Consider the following 21,126-nt stretch of genomic DNA (forward strand, 5'->3'; position numbering starts at 1 on the left):
GAATTTTGTTGAAAGCTTTTTCTGCATCTATTGAGATGATCATATGGTTTTTCTCCTTCAATTTGTTAATATGGTTTATCACATTGATTGATTTGCGTATATTGAATAATCCTTGCATTCCTGGGATAAACCCCACTTGATCATGGTGTATGGTCCTTTTAATGTGCTGCTGGATTCTGTTTGCTAGTATTTTGTTAAGGATTTTTTGCATCTATGTTCATCAGTGATATTGGCCTGTAGTTTTCTTTTTTTGTGACATCTTTGTCTGCTTTTGGTATCAGGGTGGTGGTGGCCTCACAGACTGAGTTTGGGAGTACCAGATCTGCTATATTTTGGAAGAGTTTGAGAAGGATAGGTGTTAGCTCTTCTCTAAATGTTTGATAGAATTTGCCTGTGAAACCATCTGGTCCTGGGCTTTTGTTTGTTGGAAGATGTTTAATCACAGTTTCAATTTCAGTGCTTGTGATTCGTCTGTTCCTTTTTCTATTTCTTCCTGGTTCAGTCTCGGAAGGTTGTGCTTTTCTAAGAATTTGTCCATTTCTTCCAGGTTGTCCACTTTATTGGCATATAGTTGCTTGTAGTAACCTCTCATGACCCTTTGTATTTCTGCAGTGTCAGTTGTGACTTCTCCTTTTTCATTCTAATTCTGTTAATTTGAGTCTTCTCCCTTTTTTTCTTGATGAGTCTGGCTAATGGTTTATCAGTTTTGTTTATCTTCTCAAAGAACCAGCTTTTAATTTTATTCATCTTTTCTGTCGTTTCCTTCATTTCTTTTTCATTTATTTCTGATCTGATCTTTATGATTTCTTTCCTTCTGCTAACTTTGGGGGTTTTTTTGTTCTTCTTTCTCTAATTGTTTTAGGTGTAAGGTTAGGTTGTTTTTTGAGATTTTTCTTGTTTCTTGAGGTAGGATCGTATTGCTGTAAACTTCCCTCTTAGAACTGCTTTTGCTACATCCCATAGATTTTGGGTCATCGTGTTTTCATTGTCATTTGTTTCTAGGTATTTTTTGGTTTCCTTTTTGATTTCTTCAGTGATCTCTTGGTTATTTAGTAGCATATTGTTTAGCCTCCATGTGTTTGTATTTTTTACAGATTTTTTTCTGTAATTGATATCTAGTCTCATAGTGTTGTGGTTGGCAAAGATACTTGATACAATTTCAGTTTCCTTAAATTTACCAAAGCTTGATTTGTGGCCCAAGATATGATCTATCCTGAAGAATGTTCCATGAGCACTTGAGAAGAAAGTGTATTCTGTTGTTTTTGGATGAAATGTCCTATAAATATCAATTATGTCCATCTTGTTTAATGTGTTATTTAAAGCTTGTGTTTCCTTTTTTATTTTCATTTTGGATGATTTGTTCATTGGTGAAAGTGGGGTGTTAAAGTCCCCTACTATGATTGTGTTACTGTCGATTTTCCCTTTTATGGCTGTTAGCATTTGCCTTATGTATTAAGGTGCTCCTATGTTGGGTGCATAAATATTTATAATTGTTATATCTTCTTGAATTGATCCCTTGATCATTAGGTAGTGTCCTTCTTTGTCTCCTGTAATAGTCTTTATTTTAAAGTCTATTTTGTCTGATAGGAGAATTGCTACTCCAACTTTCTTTTGATTTCCATTTGCATGGAATATCTTTTTCCATCCCCTCATTTTCAGTCTGTATGTGTCCCTAGCTCTGAAGCGGTACTATTTTTTAGACTTGTTTTCAAGAGCAGGTTACTAGGCTTATAAGAGTCTTAAAACCCTCACTTTGGGAAGATAATTTAATTTAGTTGATTTTGTGGAAGCTGGTTCTACATATGAAGGACTACTCAGATTTCACTTATGCTTTATAAACAGCAAGCAGGCCCTTGGTAAAAATCATAAAATATTTGTGATTCATAACTCAAAATTATTTGCTGAGTTGTTTGCAAACTTTCCTTTCCTGTGGACTGTAATAGATTAGAATGAATCAAATTGTAAACCTTTCCCCTCTATTGTTGCTCTATCAAACATTTATTAGCCATATGAAAGAAAAATATATGAAGGTTGGTCATAAAATATGAAGGTTTCACATTGACAGTTGTGACAAGTATTGTCTCAATACATGTGACTCTTAACAGTAAATGTTTCAGTTGTCTGCAGTAGAAATATGATGCAAACTACAAATGTGAGCCATGTATATAATTTAAAATTTCTATGAGCCACATTTAAAAAGGTAAAAATAAACAGGTAAAGTCAAGAACGTATTTTTAATATATCCAAAATACCATTTCAACATGTAATCAATATAAGAAATTATTAGTGAGATCTTTTATTTTTTGTATTAAGTCTTTGAAATTTGATGTGTATTTTATACATAAAACACATCTCAATTCAGACTAGCCATGTTTCTAGTACTCAGTAACCACATGTGGCTGGCAGCTACTGTGTTGAACAGTACAGGTCTACTGCAAAAAAGTCATTGCATCAAATCTTAGGGCCTTTCCTGAAATACATCTGTATTACTGTGTCTAACCCCTGTCTAATAGTGGTCTCTACCCTACCCGCCCCCACTCTCCTCTCACAATCATGCTCTGATCCTCACTTTATACCATATTGTCTTCTCTTAGGCATTTCCCCCTTCTGTGCCACATATTCCTTTCTCTTTACCCTGTCAAGGCCCCCTTGAATGTTTTGTTGAAATTCTCAGGAGAAAACACCATTAATAGTATGGCCTGCTACCTCTCAGCCTATCTCCCCCAAAAATGTGTTGCCAGTAGACATGTAAGCTGATTCCAACAATATCAGTACCATGGGAGTATGAAACAAAGTTCTTCTCCTCGTAAGAAAAGTTAGGAGTCCCTAATAATAGTGGAGTCTTGAGTGTTATAGGAAAAACTAGTCAGGAGTATGTTACTTGTAGGCTTTATATCTATTTTCCCATGAAATGTAGAGTAGGAATTGTGTGTTTTGCTATTATTTACACTTTGCATTTAATCAGTACCAGAAGCTGAAGTGTTTAATAATTACCTCAAAAATGGGATGTAAGTATACAAGTTCAAATTTGCTGACCAGATTAGAGCAAAGGGCCATAATCAAATTTCCTTGCCAGACTATCCTGCCTCTCTTTTTTCTTCCTCTTTATAATCAGTTCTTATAGTTCCAAGATATTTGTAGTTAGGCATTGTTTACCTCTCACAATGCATTATTTAGCCCCAATTTATAAATGCATGGACATGCAGTGGTTTGTTTGGTTTGGTTTTTGCAAAGTAACTCAAAAAGTCCATGCCAGAAATTCAAAAATGAAGCAAATAGTTCCAAGGACAGTAGCATTAAAAAGTTAGAAATAAATTTAACAAAAGAAGTGTAAAACTTGTACCCTGAAACTACAACACATTTTTGGAAGAAATTAAAGAAGACCTAAATAAACATCCATGTTTATCTTCTTTAATATTGTTAAGATACTACCCAAAGTGATTAACACATCCAGCTCAATCCCAGCTGTCCTGTATTTTTTGCAGAAATTGACAAAATGATCCTCTAATTCATTTGGAAATGCAAGGGACTCAGAATAGCCAAAATGATTTTGAAAAAGAACAAAGTAGGAAGACTCAAACTTCCTGATTTCAAAACTTATAAAACAACAGTAATCAAGACAGTGTGGCACTGGCATAAGGATGGACTTGCAAGTAATTGCAGATTACCCTCCTTTCTGGGGCTCTGAGTTATTCTAAACTGATACAACAGTCCACTGTAGGCTTTTAAGGATTTGTTAAACATTTAGCTGATATCTTCTTGCCCACTCATGTGGTGGCCACTTCTTCCCATGATCTGCCAGAGGCAAAAAAGTTTATATATTCTGTTTCTCTTTGGAGGGACATGTCATCCTGTGGATTTCAATTTTCTTGTGTACTCTGTGTTGCATACTCAGCTGTATGGTAAACTCAAGAAAAGTTATGATTTTATAGGTCAGTTGGTCTTTTCTCATTGTTACGGTGTGAGGAATATTCTCTTCCCGATTTCTACATCCTAAGCAGGGTAGAAATAACATGGTGCTTGGCCTATAATAGATTTAGCACCTAGTTAAAATATGTTTAAATTGGGTTGAAATTGAATTCTTACTTAGGTGACACGTAGTGTGCTAACACTTACTGCATCATCTCATTTAATCTGCACACCATAGAATAGTAGAATTTTAAGTATTCTTCATTACTATTAATTCCTGTATTAACCTGCTTTATGGAAATTCCTTTAGGTAGCTCTCATGCTAGGGAACTTAAATATAATTATTTGTGCCACTTACATTTGTCATAACAAATTTCTTTGTAAGCTACTGTCAACGAAAGGTAGACTAACAAAGTGTTTTTATTCTTAAAAATTTTGTTTTGTTTTTGTTCACTTTCAGAAACAAAACTATGGGTCTGATCAATAAGTTCAAATAAAACAAATGTTATTAATTCATCTCTTCAGCTATTTTCTGAAATTCATTTTCTAAGATGTGTTGTTCATAACTCACCACATTAATCAAAGTATTCCACATGTATAATATAAGCTGGGTGATAGAGCCCAGTCATTACTGTGTTCATGAACAGAGACAAATGATAAAGGTTAAGGAATAGGAACATGGAGACAAAAAGGATTGTTTATATCTGGGAGGATATTTTACAGTGCTCTGGCTTGATGTAACAGTCACATATATGCTTCCTCCTCTCTAGTTATCAGGGAATATGAAGAATAGAGAAAGCGTCCAAGAACCTATATTTGATTATTACAACCATGAAGTTCCTGATATTGACCTCAGTGATTGTGAATTCCCACATGTCATTGAAATTTATGACTTCCCCCAAGAATTTCGTACTGAAGATCTTCTACGGATTTTCTGCACTTATCAGTAAGTACTTGCAAATGATTGGGGATGTTAGGGAAGGTGGAATGAAGTTTTCTTAAAATGTCTTCTGAAAGATCATCTTTTTTGTTTTTCTATTCCCGGCGTTTACTTTAGCATCAAGTTTGTTTATTGTCTTTTCCAAGTCCGTTAGAAATCTGTATCAAACCACTCTTCTTCTCAGTTCCTTTAAAAAATGCTAAATAGTCTTTCTAGACCCCATTTTAGCATTTAAGAAGAATGTCATCAATAATGACTTTGGAATCTGTCTTCATGGTACATTTAGTCCATTTATATTTATTGTAATTATTGATATATTTGGATGTATGCCTGCCATCTTTTTTTGTGTGTTTACTTGTCCCATCTTTTTCTCTTTTCTCTTGCCTTCTTTTGGATTGATGAGGTATTTTTTTCTCCTTCCATATTTTTGGGAAATGATCCTGTTTCTATTGCTTGGTGGTTACTTTAGAAATTATAAAATGCCTGCTTAATTTATCAATGGCTAAAGTTAATATTTTTACACTCTTTCCAAACATTCTAAGGGTTTTAAACTCCATTCCCCAATTCCATTCCAGTGTCTCCCGAACCTCCAACTAATATGCTATTGTGATTTAGTATTTTGAATCTTTTTTTCTTTTTAAATTCCATTTGATGTTACATTATTATTTTATATTATCAGCATTCAGATTCATCCACTTTCTGTATTCTTCATTTATACCTTCTTGTGTCTTATACCTTTCATCTGAAATCTTTTTCCTCTTGAATGAAACATGTTCTTTAGTATTTAATTTAGTAACAGTCTGCTGGTAACACACTTAGTTGGGTTTTGTTGTCATCATCGTCGTCGTTTCTTAATGGCTTTATTTCAACTTCATTCTTGAAAGACATTTTTGCTGGGTAGAGAATCTTAGGTTGGTAATTGTTTTTCTCAGAAACTTGAAAATTTTATTCTGCTTTCTCCTGGCTTTCTTAGTGTAGGATGAGAAGCCAGCTGAAAATCTGACTATTGCTTCTGAGAGTAATCTGTCTTTTCTCTTTGGGTGCTCTTAATGTTTTGTCTTTGGTATTGTGCATTTTCAGTATGATGTGGCTTTGTGTTTCTTTTGTTATTATTATTATTGAGCTTGTATTTTTCATTGGTTTTGGAGAAGACTAGACATTCTCTCTTCAAATATTGCCTCTGTACTAGTCTCTTTTATATTCTCTAAGATGCCAGTTAAAAGTAGATTAAACCTTCTCACTTAATCCTCGTGTTATCTCTTTCATATTTTCCATTTCTTTGTCTCCATTACATGCTGAGTAATTTTTTTAGCTCTAATTTCCGCTTTCTGATTTCTTCAGCTGTGTTTAATTTGCTGTTAAATCTGTCCATTGAATTTTTAAATTTCATTTTATGTTTCTCATTTTTCAAAGTTCTCTATTTTTCAAATCTGCATGGTCATTAGTTTCTTTTTTTTCTCCAAATATTTCCAAGAAGTATATTGAACATAGACCTTCTGTAGTCTATGTCTGGTAATTTCTTTACCTGAAGTCCTTTTAATTCTCTTTCTGCAAATTCTCACTCATAGTGCCTTGCTTCTTTTTTGGAGGTTTAGTTACTTTTTTAAGAAACTGTACAGCTGACCATTTCCTTTGGAATTTTACTTATGAGAATTGAGGCTTACAGTAAAAGAAGAGGATATCTCTTGAGAGGATATGTGTTTTCTTCTGCCAGGCACCAGGGGCCCTAACAGTCCAAAAGAGCTGTAAATTAAATTATTGATTTGAGGTTATTCTGACCACCGAGATAGAAATAGTCAAGTAGAGAATGATAAAAAAATGATTGTTATATGTCTCAACCAGTTTATTTTAAGACATATAAATGTCCATTTACTTGCCAGTCTTTGATGTGGTGCCAAGGCCTTTTTTTTTTTTTAAGTAACTAGTCTGTTGATGGCAGACTATCTTCTATTGAGTTCTTATATGTCACCCTGATATCACCTGTGTCTTCCAGCAAGAACTTTAATGTCCCTTCAGAGTCACCTGAGTGCAAATTCCTTATAGGTTAAAATGTTTTCTCTCTCTCTCTCTGTGTAAAATTTTTTTTGGCTGTGCCGCATGGCTTCCAGGGTCTTAGTTCCCTGACCAGGGATTGAACCCAGGCCACAGCAGTGAAAGTGCCAGGTCCTAACCACTGGACCACCAGGGAATTCTCTCTCTCTCTCTTTCTTTTTTATTTTTATTTTTTTTTAGCTCTTTTGCCCAAACATAATTGATAATAGCTGTTTTGGTTTTTTTAGTGACTTTATCTTTCTCTAGTCTTCCAAACCATAGACACAACTTTTCTTTTTCACACTCATATTTCATCGTTTTAATTTTATTTAATAAATTAAATTATGTAGTGAAAATGTAAATTAAAACTGATATAAGTGGGTTTGAGAATAATTGCACTACCTCTTATATATGTATGTAATTCATACATATGTATGAGTAGGTAAAAGAGTCAGAAGTATACCTCTGTATCTTTAGCTTATAAGAAAAAATAAGCTTCAGGAATAAAGAAATAATCCCCAAAATAAGTTATTAAGAAAAAGATTTTCAGGGTCTGGAAGAAAGTTATTACCAAGAAGGGATTATACTTTAATGCTCCAATCCTGACATTAACAATGAACCAGATCTAACAATGAACCAGGTCTGTTGTCTGATACACAAATTTAAAGTTAAAATTCAATTCATGTACATCTTGAATTAGGGTATAGCTCCCAACTTTTCCTTAAGGGTTAGATAGTAATTATTTTAGGCAACTCTGCCATCTTGCACAAAAGTAGCCATAGACAACAGGTGTGGCTACAGACAATGAGTGTGGCTGTATTCATTGAAACTTTATGTACAAAAACAAGCACGCTGTTTTTTTGTAAAGCTCTAGAACAGGCAAAACTAGCAGCCAGGTATCTCACTTAAATTTTGTTGGTTGAGGGGACAGGAGTAGCACTTATCAGTTATGTAACTAAAAGAGAGGAGGAGTGACTAGATCATGGAGGACAGTTAACACTCTCTGCCATAGATCTTACACTAAACATATAGTGTAGATCAGTCAGTCTAATTCATTACAATTATGTTAAGACTCGGTATCAGGGTCTGTTCCGGATAAAGTGCATAATAGGTTTTAAAAAGCAGTCAATGAGATTAAATCCAAAATTAGAACTACCTTAGGTTGTCATTAATAATGATGACTTTTAAGACCAAGAATTGATTTTGTTGATGTCTGGAATTTCCTGAAGATTAGTTATTTCTTAAGAATTATTAACTTCCCTTGCTTTGTTTCTTCCTAATCTTACCTGCAGATCATTTTTCTAAGAAACAGGAAAACATTCTCAAAAGGGGGAAGCATTTTAAAGGGTTATGAAATTCTGAAGTCTAAAAGGCCCTCCAGAGCCCGTCTAAGTTTTTCTCTTTCTTTTGTCAACTATCTTATAATATAGACTTCCACTGTTGAACTTTCTCATAGTCTTCAACCCCTGTGGTCATTTTATGCCATGGTCAAACTGACCCTTACATTCAGGAAATTGTCTAACTAACCTTCAAAGCCTCTTTATTCCTTTTTCCTTCAAAGGAAATTTTTTCTTGACTAGTTGTTAAAGAGGGAAGATATTTTAGCAGTTGCCTTTTTTTTTCTTTATAGTGCTTTATAAAAAAAAGAAAAGGTCATGGTGCAAAAGCGTATAATAATAATGCCTGTTGAGTCAAACACCAGAGTCAACTTCATATTTTAATCACATCTTCATCAATATTAATCATCTTCCTGATGAATATTGCTATTAATAATAAAAAATAATGGGCACTATTCATTTATTAGATGTCCACTAAGTGCTCAACACTGTGCCCTTTACCTTGTCATGGATGATCTCACTTCCGTTTTCACAGCAACTCTGTTATGAAGGAACTGTACCCATTTCTACAGATGAGCAGACCTAGCTTACAGAGAGATTAAACCTGCCCATGGTCTGAAGGTGGTCTGAACCTGAATTTCCCTTTCTTACTTCACTTCTACAACTGGAAAGAAAGAATAGGTCAGCCTCTCTGATTAGAGTTGTCCCTTTTCTCCCTTATTTGATTGATTGATTGATTTTGCTTTGAATGACCTGGCTCCCTCTTCCTCTCTGTCTCTTGTCTCTGTCCTTGAGCCTACATTTGCATTAAATCCAGGTGACCTTCCCTGCCTACCTCCTCCTCTAATATTCTTCTACCCCTCCTATGCTTCCTCGTTCTACCTCTTCTAGTTCCAGTCCCCTAAAAACATCTCTTGTAAATAGTGTGATAAATACTTTACCTCCCCAGGGAACACGTGAGGATTAATTAGTTGATGTCTGTAAACTGGCTTGCAATGTAAAATGCTCCCAGGTAGTTCTTTATGATGGTATTATTGCTTTTAAAGTTCAGTGGCTTCTTCTGTACCCCAAGCCATTTTGTGTGTCATTATCCCCATTCCACCTGTGTGCTTGTTGAGTGTTTCTATCTCATCATGAAATGCTTTATGAGACTCTATTTGAAAGATGTTTTTTAAAAGTAAATTTTATTTTAAGGAATAAAATTCTGTTCTTTTGTTGCAGAAAGAAAGGATTTGATATTAAATGGGTGGATGATACACACGCCCTAGGAGTATTCTCCAGTCCGATTACAGGTATTCACCCAATGGATTTCAGTGTGCTTGTTGTCCGTTTTCTCCTACTTTCTCTTACAAGTAGTCTCCTAAGGACTACTTGTCCTTATTTGCTTTCTGTTCCAGCCACCTGACATTTTATTCAGTTAATACAGATAATTGGCAGGTAGAGGTTTTTGAGGCATCTTACTTTGGTACCCATTTGCTCCGCCTCTCCCTTTTTATCCTAATCCAGTGGTATTTGGAGAGAGAGCTCCTTCCAAGGTTATTTGCTGCATAGCTGTCAGTTATGATAGTGCATAGACAGATTATAGATAAAGATTTAAGAAGCCAGTATGACTAAATCTTAAAATATTTTTGATTCTACCCCCCTCCCCGACAAATGAATTTGCAGTAGCCCTTTAACCTGTCCAGTGAGCATTTGTAATACCTACTTTCTGAATATATGATTTGGCCTTTTCACTTATATCATTGGCCTCATGATAGATCTGATGCAGAGGCATTCAAAGAAATTAGAGATGTTGATTCCTGTCTGAATCACCTAAAATAGGGGTCTGCAAACTTATTCTGTAAAGAGCCAGATAGTAGATATTTTAGGGTATAAGGTTTCTGTCACTACTTAACTCTTGTGTTGTAGCCAGAAAGCATCCCTAGACAGTATGCAAATGAATGAGCATGGCTCTGTTTCAGTAAAACTTTACAGAAACAGGTGGTTGCTGGATTTGGTCACAAAGCCATAGTTTACTGATCCCTGTTCTAAAATAATCACTGCCATTTTGTTCCTTACGGATTTTCTAGAGTTTACCATTTCTTTTGCTCATGATGAAAAATAAAGCATAACATCTAGGAAATACTTTTAAGAACTAGCCTTAAATATTTTTTTGCATCACTCTTCTTCATGTCTTCTACTTCTTTATATTTATTCTCTTAACAGCTCGTGATGCTCTGGGTAGTAAACATACCATGGTGAAGATCCGGCCCTTGTCGCAGGCCACGAGAGCAGCCAAGGCCAAAGCTAGAGCTTATGCTGGTAAGCCTATAATCTCAGGAGCTTCTTCTTGTTGATAGTGGTGATATTGTTTTTTCCAGCACTTGTATAGCATCCAGAGTTCTAAGGACATATCACTTTTATTTTTAGTGTTAAAGGAAATATTATTTTAAGGAGAAAAGGCTGTGTTGGAAGTATAGCACTGGAGTAGCCACTTGGAGAGAGTGGGAGATACTAACTGCAAGCAATGCAGCAACCATTTTCTGATGACATCCTTATCTAGTTTACCTCTGTGTTTAGCTGTTTGATAGAGTCACTATAAGAAATTGTTAATATAGATAATGAAGGCAGGGTTGTTTGTGCTTTGCCATGTTAATTTCCTCTGCTCTTCATCTATCAGGCTTGTATTAATTACTGCTGATACAGCCCTTGTTAGTCTATTTGGTATGTTAATTACTGAGTTAAATCACTTGGAGCTAGAGTGCTTTCTCTTCCTTACTCCCTCCTGCTGCCTCCCTTTCTCCCATTCAGAGTTTCTCCAGCCAGCAAAGGAGCGTCCTGAGACTTCAGCAGCCCTAGCCAGAAGGTTAGTCATCAGTGCCCTTGGGGTTCGAAGTAAGCAGAGCAAAACTGAACGGGAAGCAGAACTTAAGAAACTGCAAGAAGCCCGTGGTGAGTTGAAGTTGATGGTGTTTTCTTTAGTCCCTTTAGAGTTCACTATAAGGCATGTGTTAAAAAAAAAAAAAGAATGAAGCCCATTCCATTTCGGCATTTCCATTTCCTAGAAGCCTCCTACATATATTGAAATTGTTTTCATGCCTTATATTTAGGAGGAAGACATTTTAGAATTTGTCTGCCTGTTCCACACCAAGGCATCTTAATCCATGTTCCTACTGTTGTTTTCCAAGAGATAGGTTCAGTCCTTTTAGCTTATCCATGGCTATTTCTATAGTTCTTGCTCCCAACTCTCAGAAAAATATTCCTATGAAGACATAATAGTCTCCAGGCAGAAAACATTATTTGCTGTGGTTTTACTGGGCCATGATTGCCATGATATTATCAGATGGTTTAGATCTTAGATAGAAGACAAATTAAGGAGAAGGCAGCATCTGACATTGATAATAACTGTAGAAGGTAATTTTTTCTTTAAAGACAGTCCTGAGTGGCTCCATTAGAGCACATCTAGGTTAGCCTAATCTTCTGATTATTTTCCAGTACTTAAGAGTCCTCAGAATATTTCAACTGATCCACAAGCAGGGTTTTTCTTTCCCTATAGTTTGTAGTTGAGGTTAAATGTCTCTCTCCCCTTTATAGGCTGTTGACTTGTACGTAAAGGCTTGGGACTCCGGTTAGCACTTAAGTGCTTTTTATCAACCTTCAGGCTTTAGACAGTCTGATTGCCTTAGCCCTCGATCTGTGGAATCTGTGAAGACAATTTATTCTGAAAATTCCACTTAACGAAAAGTAACTTCATTTTTCCATTAAACGAATGGAAGTTTCAAACTCCTTGTTTATTGCCGGTCTAACAAGGCCATTAATACTTCCTGTCTACTCTGCTTTGGTGATAGCAGGCAGCTTGCAGACTCTCAGCTGCACTGGCCAGATAACCAGTGACAGAGGGTGTCATGGCAGGTGCTAGAGTTTCAGAGTTGAACCCAACTAATTTTTGAAACCTTAATGATTATAATGAGGCAGTTTTGATTTTTTCCATGCATTCTTGACTCAAAGGCTTCCTACAGACTATAGAAACAGGGGAAGATTCCTCTGGTTTTTATATATGGCACTGTCAGAGCTAGATTAAAGTAGAATGTGCAGTGTCCTTAACCCTTTATTAATTGGTTATCTCTGAGGAAAATGATTTCTCTGTGATAACCACAGTTATCTCAGAAAATCAATAGAGGGTAATAGCAATGGTATCTATAAAAGGAGATGTGATTCTTTTTGCAATGTTTCCTGCTTCCCTATGTGTGTAATATCACTTGTATTTCTACAGGTACTGCAATAATAGTTTTGTATGGCTATCACCTGAGTATCCCCCTCTGTTTCTCTGTAGGCACATCAGCATACTGTTCCCCTTGAATTTGTTTTAAATGCTCAGCTATGCAAAGGACATTTCAGTGATGAAATTAAAAATGAGGCTGTTGGCTAAGTGGGTACCCTGTTACTTACTTTTTTAAAGAAGGCGTTTAGTTGTGAATAGAGACCCACGGTGGTAAGTTTCTCCTATCCATTGGTCCTGAATCTTTACAGGTTATAGAGGACTCTTCCTTTATTATGTTTCAGAACTCTCCCATTCTTTATATCTGAGAAAATGCGTGTGGAAAAATTCCTGATATAGCTTTCTGGCTTCTTTATGCATTGAGCATATACTCTTGTAATTGCATGGAGCCCAAGACTTCTCACTTAAAGATTTTTTTCTGTGGAAATTAAAAGTACTGTTTAGGTATTAAACAGAACAGATACTTCTGTTCCAGTTCTTCTTCCACTGGAGGGAAAGGGGTCAGTACGGCATAGGAAATAACATTATAGACTCTGGAATCAGACTGCCTGGGTCTACATCTAAACTCTGCCATTTACTGGCTATGTCACCTTAGGCAAATTACCAGTTGGGTAATTACTCTCTGGAGGCCTCTGTTTCCTCATCCATAAAATGGGAATCAAGTGAGATAATCCACAAAAGGTACTTAGTCATCTTTAAAAACGATAGGAACACTCTCCCTCCTGTTTCTCTAGGCCTATAATAAGTGTGTGATAAATATGAGCTGCTGCTGTTTTTAGTAATAGTAGCAAAATATCATTTTATGGTGAGTCCAGCACAGATTCCAGTACGTATTTTTTTCTTGTCATTACTCTTTTTATTTTCAATTGCCTGTGATACACTATCAACTACATTTGGAATTCACTGTGTACCTACCCTGTGCAAGGCATTGTGCTCCCTAATTAGGAAAGTTAGAGAAACAGCAAGATGTTGTTCCTCTCCTTAAGACTTGCAGTCTGGTGGGGATATCTGCCTTGAGTAAGAAAGAAAATATAAACCTGATATTTTAAGCAGTTGTTTCTCCTCTCTCTTCAGTTCTGAAGATTTTAAGATTAAAAGCCACATAGAGGTTTTTGCAATTAAAAGGATTGGAAGGAAATTCCTGGCAATATAACATGTTATGATAACTCTGGATGGGGATGGTATTATCTCCAGTTTAGAGCTGGCCCAGAGAGGTGAAGTAGCTGGTCTAAGGTCACCCAACTGGTAAATTGAAAGGAGACATTTGAACCTAGGCCTCTCTAATTAAAACCCATGTTCCTTTTATAATAGTGTAATCCCTTTTGAAGGAGTTTTGGGGTAATTAACATTTTTTTCCAAAAAAAAAATTATAACATTTTAAGGTCTTCAGAAAATAAAATATGACAGGCTTCTTTTTAGTTATCCTTTCCAATGGTTAGAGCTTTTACTGTCAGAAAATTCTTCCATAGGTCTAACTTAAATCTGTACAATAGTTTAAAACAGTTTCCTCTTCTTTTTTATTTAGTAGAAATTCAGGAACATCTGGACATCATTCTGTTCTAACAGCCTTTAACTGTAAAGATCAGGGCAGATCATTTAGGAGTGAGAGGATCTGGGCTATAATAGAGTTTTTGCCGTTAACTAGCTATAAGGCCATGGGCAATTTTCTTATACTTCTCTGTGCCCCAGTTTCCAACAAAGTGAAAGCAATGCCTGACTTACCTAACCATGGAGAATTTTTTGAGCAACATAAGTTAACATGTATAAAAATGTTTAAAAGGTGCTTTACGTATTTAGAATACTATTATTTATGTGACTCTTGGGAAATTAGTATTCATTATAATAATATAAGCCAGTAATGACAAATGTGTACTGTGTACTGTTGCTCCCCATTCATTATCCATGACAGACAGTGCTAATCAGTCATGACACTCTTGGTGAGTTTTGACTTGACCGTAGCCAATAGATCAGAATTAGCATAGAAATCGAAATTGAAATCTTTGTGCCATCCTGATATAGGTACTTTTATTAATAATACTATAGAATAATTTCCTAGCCTTTCTTTTTCCCACTTCAAGAGTTCTGCTGTCTGGCACAGTGCCTAGTTCATAAAGAGATACTCAGTGTGCATATTCATTGACTGAATATATGAATGACATTTGTTACTCTAATTTTTCTTCATATGTCTTATTTCACTCATGATTCTACTCTGAACCCTTTCAAGTCCTCCATGATTTTCTTTATAAAATCCAGAGTTGAACATTACATATGGAACCCTTCTAATTAATGAATTTGGAATTTGGGATTTTGAGGTATAAATACTTTCCTGATAACTTCCTTTACCCTACTTTGGTCTTCTTATCCTTTTATTGAGAAGTCTTTGTCTTAATCCTTAAAAAGGAGATTAAGAAATTAAAGCTACTCTGGGGAGAATCGAGAAAAAGGAAGTACTCAAATCATTTTAAGCAAATCATATTTTATATATCTGGAAAATAAGAACTTTAGACACAAGTCCCTGAGTGTGAGGAACAGATAGATCTTTTAGTCTAGCAGAGCGCATGACAGATTAGAACTATACTAAGAGTGGGAAATGAAAACATAGATCGTCCTTGAGTACTTTGTATTTGACTTAATCACGTTTTAAATCAAGGATTCACACTAAATGATAAAACCACATTTTAAAGACCAGACTCAGGAATATGTGTAAAATTTCCCCATGTTCCACTTATCAGAACATTTGATTCCCACCTAAAGTTGGAATCAAAGTTTTCAGAATAAGCCACTCTCATTTTCAAAGCCTGCCATAATTTTATTTCATAACTTTGTTCCATTTTATTCTTGGGGGGTATATGATTAATTGGCTGGTTCTAAAAGGCCATCTTTTGGGTCATAGGCCTGAGAGGCAGAGTTAGGTAAACAATAATTTGATCCCTTAGTTTGATTAATGAAATCACTGAGAACTTAAAAGTAAAATCATCTCTATAGGATACTTAGTCAACTGTAATAAAAATTTAATCACAGTCAGCTGCCTTCTGAAATCCTTTTTAGGAATTCCATTATTCTGCCTTCAAGAACAGTGCTGCGTTGCTGACTCATAATCTAGGTCTTATGGCATTTTCTTGGTGTCTTTTCTCCCTGGACGTGAAGTTCCCTTCATTTCTAACCACATTTCCTTTCATTTTAATCTGACCTTTTTCTGTGGAATGCAGTATTTATCCATATTTTTGGTGTCACCTGCTGTTTAGTAAACTCACGTCTCTGGCCTATATCAGAGATGAAAATGTTTATGGACTGACTGACCATTTCACCAATTATTGCTAAGTAAATAACACGTGTTATACTTAATACATTGATAATCATTCCACCCTCTAGAGTTAAATGCTCCCTTAACACTTACGTGAGCCAGACTATTTTTTCCCAGTATATTAATGATTAATACATACTTGGTAAGCCTGAAATCTAAAACGAAGAGGTCATTTATGTTACCTCTCCTTGATCTACCAGGTCTGTCAATCCATAAAAGAAGGCAGTTAGATTAGTTTGACCAGACTTGTACTTCAAGTCTTCAGGTTGATTATTACTCTGTAGGTGGCTACAAGTGGATTTTGTGATGATTTTTCTTCATTATTTTCTTAGGTGTAGAAGTAAATTTTGAAGGTTTTAATTTCCATCCCTTTTCTTTATTTTTGTAAACACGACACCAAACTGGCCCCTTTTTCATCTTTAGCACTTTCTGTTCCCTCAGTGAGAAGTCAACTCATTTAATGTAATCGTTTCTGCCAATTTATTTATTATACTGAGAAATAAAAGTCTTCAGGGCCAGCTTACGTTAGTGCTTTAGGTTAGTCATTTCATGCTAACACTATATTCTTCTTCAGTTCCTTGCCCTTATGGCTGCTGTTGGGCTTTCTCTTACTTTTTTTAATTGGTGGAGTTAAAGTTAATAGGAGCTTTTTTAATACAGTCTATCAGCTATTACCTACTTTCTTTTCTCTTTGATAAAGTGGAAACATGTTTATTCTTTATCTTTCGCAAAATACTTTTTTTCCCCCACATTTGTTCCTTTTCTGTGCAAATATTTTCAGATCCTCTCTTCAGAGGTCAGGACAGTAGAAAGTATGCTGATTTAAGAATTAAGGACCTGGGTTCCAGCTTCAGGTTTTCACTGATTATGTAATCGTAGGCAAGTTACTTAACACCTCCAAGCTTCCATTTTTTCTTTTAAGATGAAGAAAATATTTTTAGGTCTCATCCTAACCTGTATTTCTGTATTCTGTTCATGTTCTATATTTATAAATTTAAGCCTCACATTTTCACTATTTCTTTGTGCTTCTCAGTTTGTCTCTCTATTCTTGCTGACTTTATCATATGGTTTACCACCAGAATTTCCTCTTATATTTACATATATTTGGTAATACAGATCTACAGTCTTTTGTTGGAAAGCATTAGTGTAGGAAATGTTTCAGAATTCTAAACTTTTCCAATTTTAGAAAAATAATATATTAATACACGTTTCATAACACCAGAATCGAACACATTAGCATTAATATTTCTGTGGCCTTATGTCCTTTCAGGTTATATTTACCACCAAAGGAGTTTTGACCCCAAACTTTTTAAAAAACAAAAAACTTTTTTTTCAGTGCTACTTCGATTTTGAAATCGTGGATTATGGACCAGTCATTCGTTTTTCTACTGCTCCTGGATTTCTTTTCCTAAAGCTTTCCACATTGCCTCTCTGGTTTAAGTTTCTGAGTTTATTGAAAAATCTGAGTTCTAATAATTCACTTTTCTAGTTTCTTCACTTTTTCTTGGAACCCAGGACCACTTTTTGATTGTTTTCATTCAAGGTTGCCTTTGCCTTTAGATCCTCTCCTAACTTTTCTCTGAATCAGAACCACAGTCAGCCTTCCTAAGAAATCCCAGAATCCTTTAGACAAGCCAGTTATCCTTTGTGCTATCTCCCTGGAGAATCTCAACCCAATTTAAGCCTGCCTTAAAGCTGAGTCACATGACACTGAGCCTTCAGTTTGGAATTTACTGACCCCCACTTTTTGCCTCTTGTAACTTTGCTGCTATTTTCAGATAATGCCACAAGATGGTGCCCAAATAGCAGCAAATTTCTCTTTCTCACATTTCCAAGTGCCAGTTAGCTTCCTTATCAAGTTCTTTGCCCTTAAAGTTGAGTCAAATATAGTATAGGAATTCCGTAAGGGATTCTGCTGATTTGGAAAGATATGTCAGAATAGCAAGAATTAACTCTAAACTCACCTTGATTTCTGTAATCCCCCTGGTTCATGACTTGCAAAATCTTTTAGTCGAAATAATTGCCCTTGGAAGGAAGCACTTAGGCTTAATCATCTACATTTTATGGTGTCAAGATCAATGACTGACTAGCCATGAAATTAGAACTGGTATTGTGGCATCTAGTGAAGTACTTGGGTCACCACACCGTGTAAGGTCTTTATTGTCTCAGGTATTGGTGAAAGTGTTAAATGGAAACTAAGCTTCTGTGTTAAAATTTGAAGATGGATTGCCCAGATTTGTGCATTTTTTGTTTTTAGAAACAGTTCTTAGTTTCCCTCCATTATATGTGGTCATTTTTCCATGTTGGAATTGGTGTTCCAGAAGATTTCTGGCTCCTGAAAGTGCTCTGAAAATATTGAAATTTGATTTTCCTGTGAAATTTTTTTTTCTTTCTTTTTTTTGTAGAATTGTAGTAGAGAGATATGACTAAAGCCCAGTGGCTACTATTTCCATTTGAGCAAAAAAGTAGAAGAAAAATATTGAAACATATTCTTGATGCCTATTGAAATATTTATATAGATCAGTAGACTGGGAATAATGGGCAATTTTACTGAAGCACTAACACAGTTTAGAAAGATAATTAAAATAAATATATTATCAGCAAGACAAAAATCTGGATCCTGCTCGGTTCTGACTTATTCCATATGCTTTTTATTTCTATTAGCCACAGATCTTTCTCTTTTTATTATATAGTAAGAGAAACATTGTTCCCACTTACAAAGCACTTGGAAAGTTAAAAATATTGACTCTTGGAATCAGGTAAGAGAAAACCAGGGAATTCACCTGTCTCATGATAAAAGTTTGCCTTGTAATTCAGATTAAGTGAAAGTCACTGGTTATGTGAAGTTATACTTAACCATCTTAACACTGCCCTTATTTACAGAGAGAAAACAATTGGAAGCCAAGCAACGGGAAGACATCTGGGAAGGCAGAGACCAGTCTGCAGTTTGAACATCATTTGATGACAGGGATAATTCCAGGAATTCAGAAAATATTTCCAGTCTTCAGAGGATTTTTCCAGAGCTCTGTGTACATGCAGATGTGCATGTTAACGAAAGAAAGAGATAAGCGATCAAGACAAGGGCTGATGAGGTATAGGAGGAAGACAGACTCCTGTTTGTCTTCACTCCTAAATGCAGTTCTTTGGAACTGCCTTAACTGTGTTGGACGTGGAAGGAAGCCATCAGCTAGGAAGAAACTTGGAAGATGTGACTTCCAAGAGTCCTCTGGACAGGGCAAGTCACACTTCCAAGATGTTTTAAGCAAATGCAAAACAGAGGATTCAAACCTGTGATGATGGGAGATTAAGGCACCGAAAAGGCAGGGTGTTCCTTAGTACCTCACAAAGCTGAGAACAGCAGTATTGCAGGGGGCAGGTGAGGTGGGCGGTCAGAGGGGAGGGAGCTGTTAGTACAAGGAGATGGAACGGTATCTGGAGTGCTTGGTATTCACAGAATCTGCACTGCCGGTTCCAGAACCCCAAAGTTGGTGAATTGCAGCAGGTGTAGGTATTTGGACTCCAGAGCTTGTACTAAGCTGAGCGCCTGGGGCTGCTCCAGCCGCATGGCAGCCTGGGGCGTGCCCGCTTCATTCCTTACAGGAAGCCGGTCTTGGGAGCTGTGTGCCACTTCCAGTTTAAGCAGTACTATCACGTTGTAAGAGAAAGACATTAAAGCCCATTTTACGACATACATCACTCTGCTGTTGGCCAGTTTTGTCATGCCCCTAAGGAAATTAGCGAGCGGTTCTTCCCTTATCTTCACCCCGTAATGCTGTGCGTGGATTCGGTGGCTCTGTTGGTTTTATTGATCAGCAGTAGACTGCTGTCATCTCTGTGCCCCAGAGTATACTACAAAATACTCTCCTGGCATTGGTACGTGGTGGCTCCTCTCCCCTTCTTGCCCTCTTCGCACATCCCCACCGCACCCTCTTGCCTTGCGCCATTTTTGTCCAATCTGACCTCCTGCAGGAGGCAGCTGGCACACAGCACGTTCTCGGTATGATCTCTGCCTTTGCCAGAGGCATTGGGCAAACGCCATACCAGCTCGTCCATTATAGTGAAGAGCAGCGAGTCACGCACCTCTGGGCAGTAAGAGATTTCCTAAAAGACGTGGACAAGCCAGAGCAGTCAGCTCAGGCTTTATCCTTCTCATATCTGCATTCTCAGTGTTTTTGAAGAAATCGTAGTGGTAGACCTCCAGATGCTGAGAGAGCAAGAAATGATGTCTCATTGTGCTTTCAGTGAGGGCAGCAGCCTCATTTTTGTATGATTTAGTGCCCATGACAGTGATGGGTTATAGCATTGCCTAGAAGATGGTGTAGTGGGGCTCCGTCCAAACGTTCCTCAAATGACACTGGCCGTGGGTCTTGATCCCTGCCGCTGTTTCGGTCTTAGAGCCCTCTTACAGTTCCTCAGCATTGTTTTTCTCATCCTTTGTCTGTTCTGAAACTGTCCCTTGTTCATGTTCAATACCTCCATTCCAAGTTTGGAGGGGTCATTAGGTCCTCTCGACCCTCTGCCCCAGCACTGCTTAGGGCACCTGGCTGTACAGCTTGTGCTGTCATCGTAGAACAGAGGGAAGTCTGTTTGAACAGTATGGCTGCATTTGAAAGGAAATGCAGGAAACTAGCCAGGTTTCGTACTGAACAGTATACTTCTGAGGTAGACCTTTGCTCTGTTTTGATTTTTCAAGGCTGAGAATGGCCTTGGGTGGTAAATAAAAAAAAGTGATTGTTCCTATCACTTGCCTTTGAGGGTGCTTCCCCTTTCTGGCAGCATTTTGGCTTCTAAGGGCATTGTTGATGGTAACACATAGTCCCGTGTTTATTACCCAGTTTTCTTGTAGTACTCATAATTTCAAGAAGTTACTTTTGTCCTCATTCTAATGCTGTGTACTTGGTGGCTAGTAACTTACACTTTTTTTGGATAACAGTCAGCCACCTCTAACTTTCAGATTTATCCTTATAAGTAGATCCAGAGAAAGGATTTTTTTAGCCAAAACTGAAAGCTAAGGAGTGCTCCTGCTTCGGCCCTTAGTAGAGAATGTGCTTTTTAGTTGTATTTTTCCAGTAGCTGGAATTGATGTATACTGGCTGGAGGTAAAAAAGAGCACCTGCCCTGACCCAGCACGGACTACTTGAGCTTGTCCAGACAGGAATCAGATCCTTGGTCATATCTACACCATGCCTTTGTACACTGAGCTAACTGGAGAGCACCCTGTAGCTGCCACTGGCTCCTCTGGTAGATATTTGAGAAGACAGCTAACGCACTCTGCTGTGTGTTATATGTTGCTTCATGTATGTTGAACTTCTGAATCCCAGTATCACCTGGAATTTATAGTAGATAG

General features: G+C 36.7%; 1 protein-coding gene across 2 annotated transcripts in view; it reads left to right on the forward strand.

The window, feature by feature from the left end:
- The window catches only part of R3HCC1L (R3H domain and coiled-coil containing 1 like), a 93,638-nt gene extending 74,172 nt beyond the window's left edge, over nt 1-19,466 (forward strand). For both annotated transcript variants that reach the window (XM_060126475.1, XM_060126474.1), the window contains 5 exons: nt 4,680-4,855; nt 9,439-9,509; nt 10,423-10,518; nt 11,008-11,148; nt 18,663-19,466. In XM_060126475.1, coding sequence (XP_059982458.1) covers nt 4,680-4,855; nt 9,439-9,509; nt 10,423-10,518; nt 11,008-11,148; nt 18,663-18,730 — 552 coding nt within the window. In that variant the 3' untranslated portion in view covers nt 18,731-19,466. The remainder of the gene's footprint in view (nt 1-4,679; nt 4,856-9,438; nt 9,510-10,422; nt 10,519-11,007; nt 11,149-18,662) is intronic.
- The last annotated feature ends 1,660 nt before the right edge of the window (nt 19,467-21,126 follow it).

The sequence above is a fragment of the Lagenorhynchus albirostris genome, chromosome 16, assembly GCF_949774975.1.
Source record: "Lagenorhynchus albirostris chromosome 16, mLagAlb1.1, whole genome shotgun sequence".
Taxonomy (NCBI): domain Eukaryota; kingdom Metazoa; phylum Chordata; class Mammalia; order Artiodactyla; family Delphinidae; genus Lagenorhynchus; species Lagenorhynchus albirostris.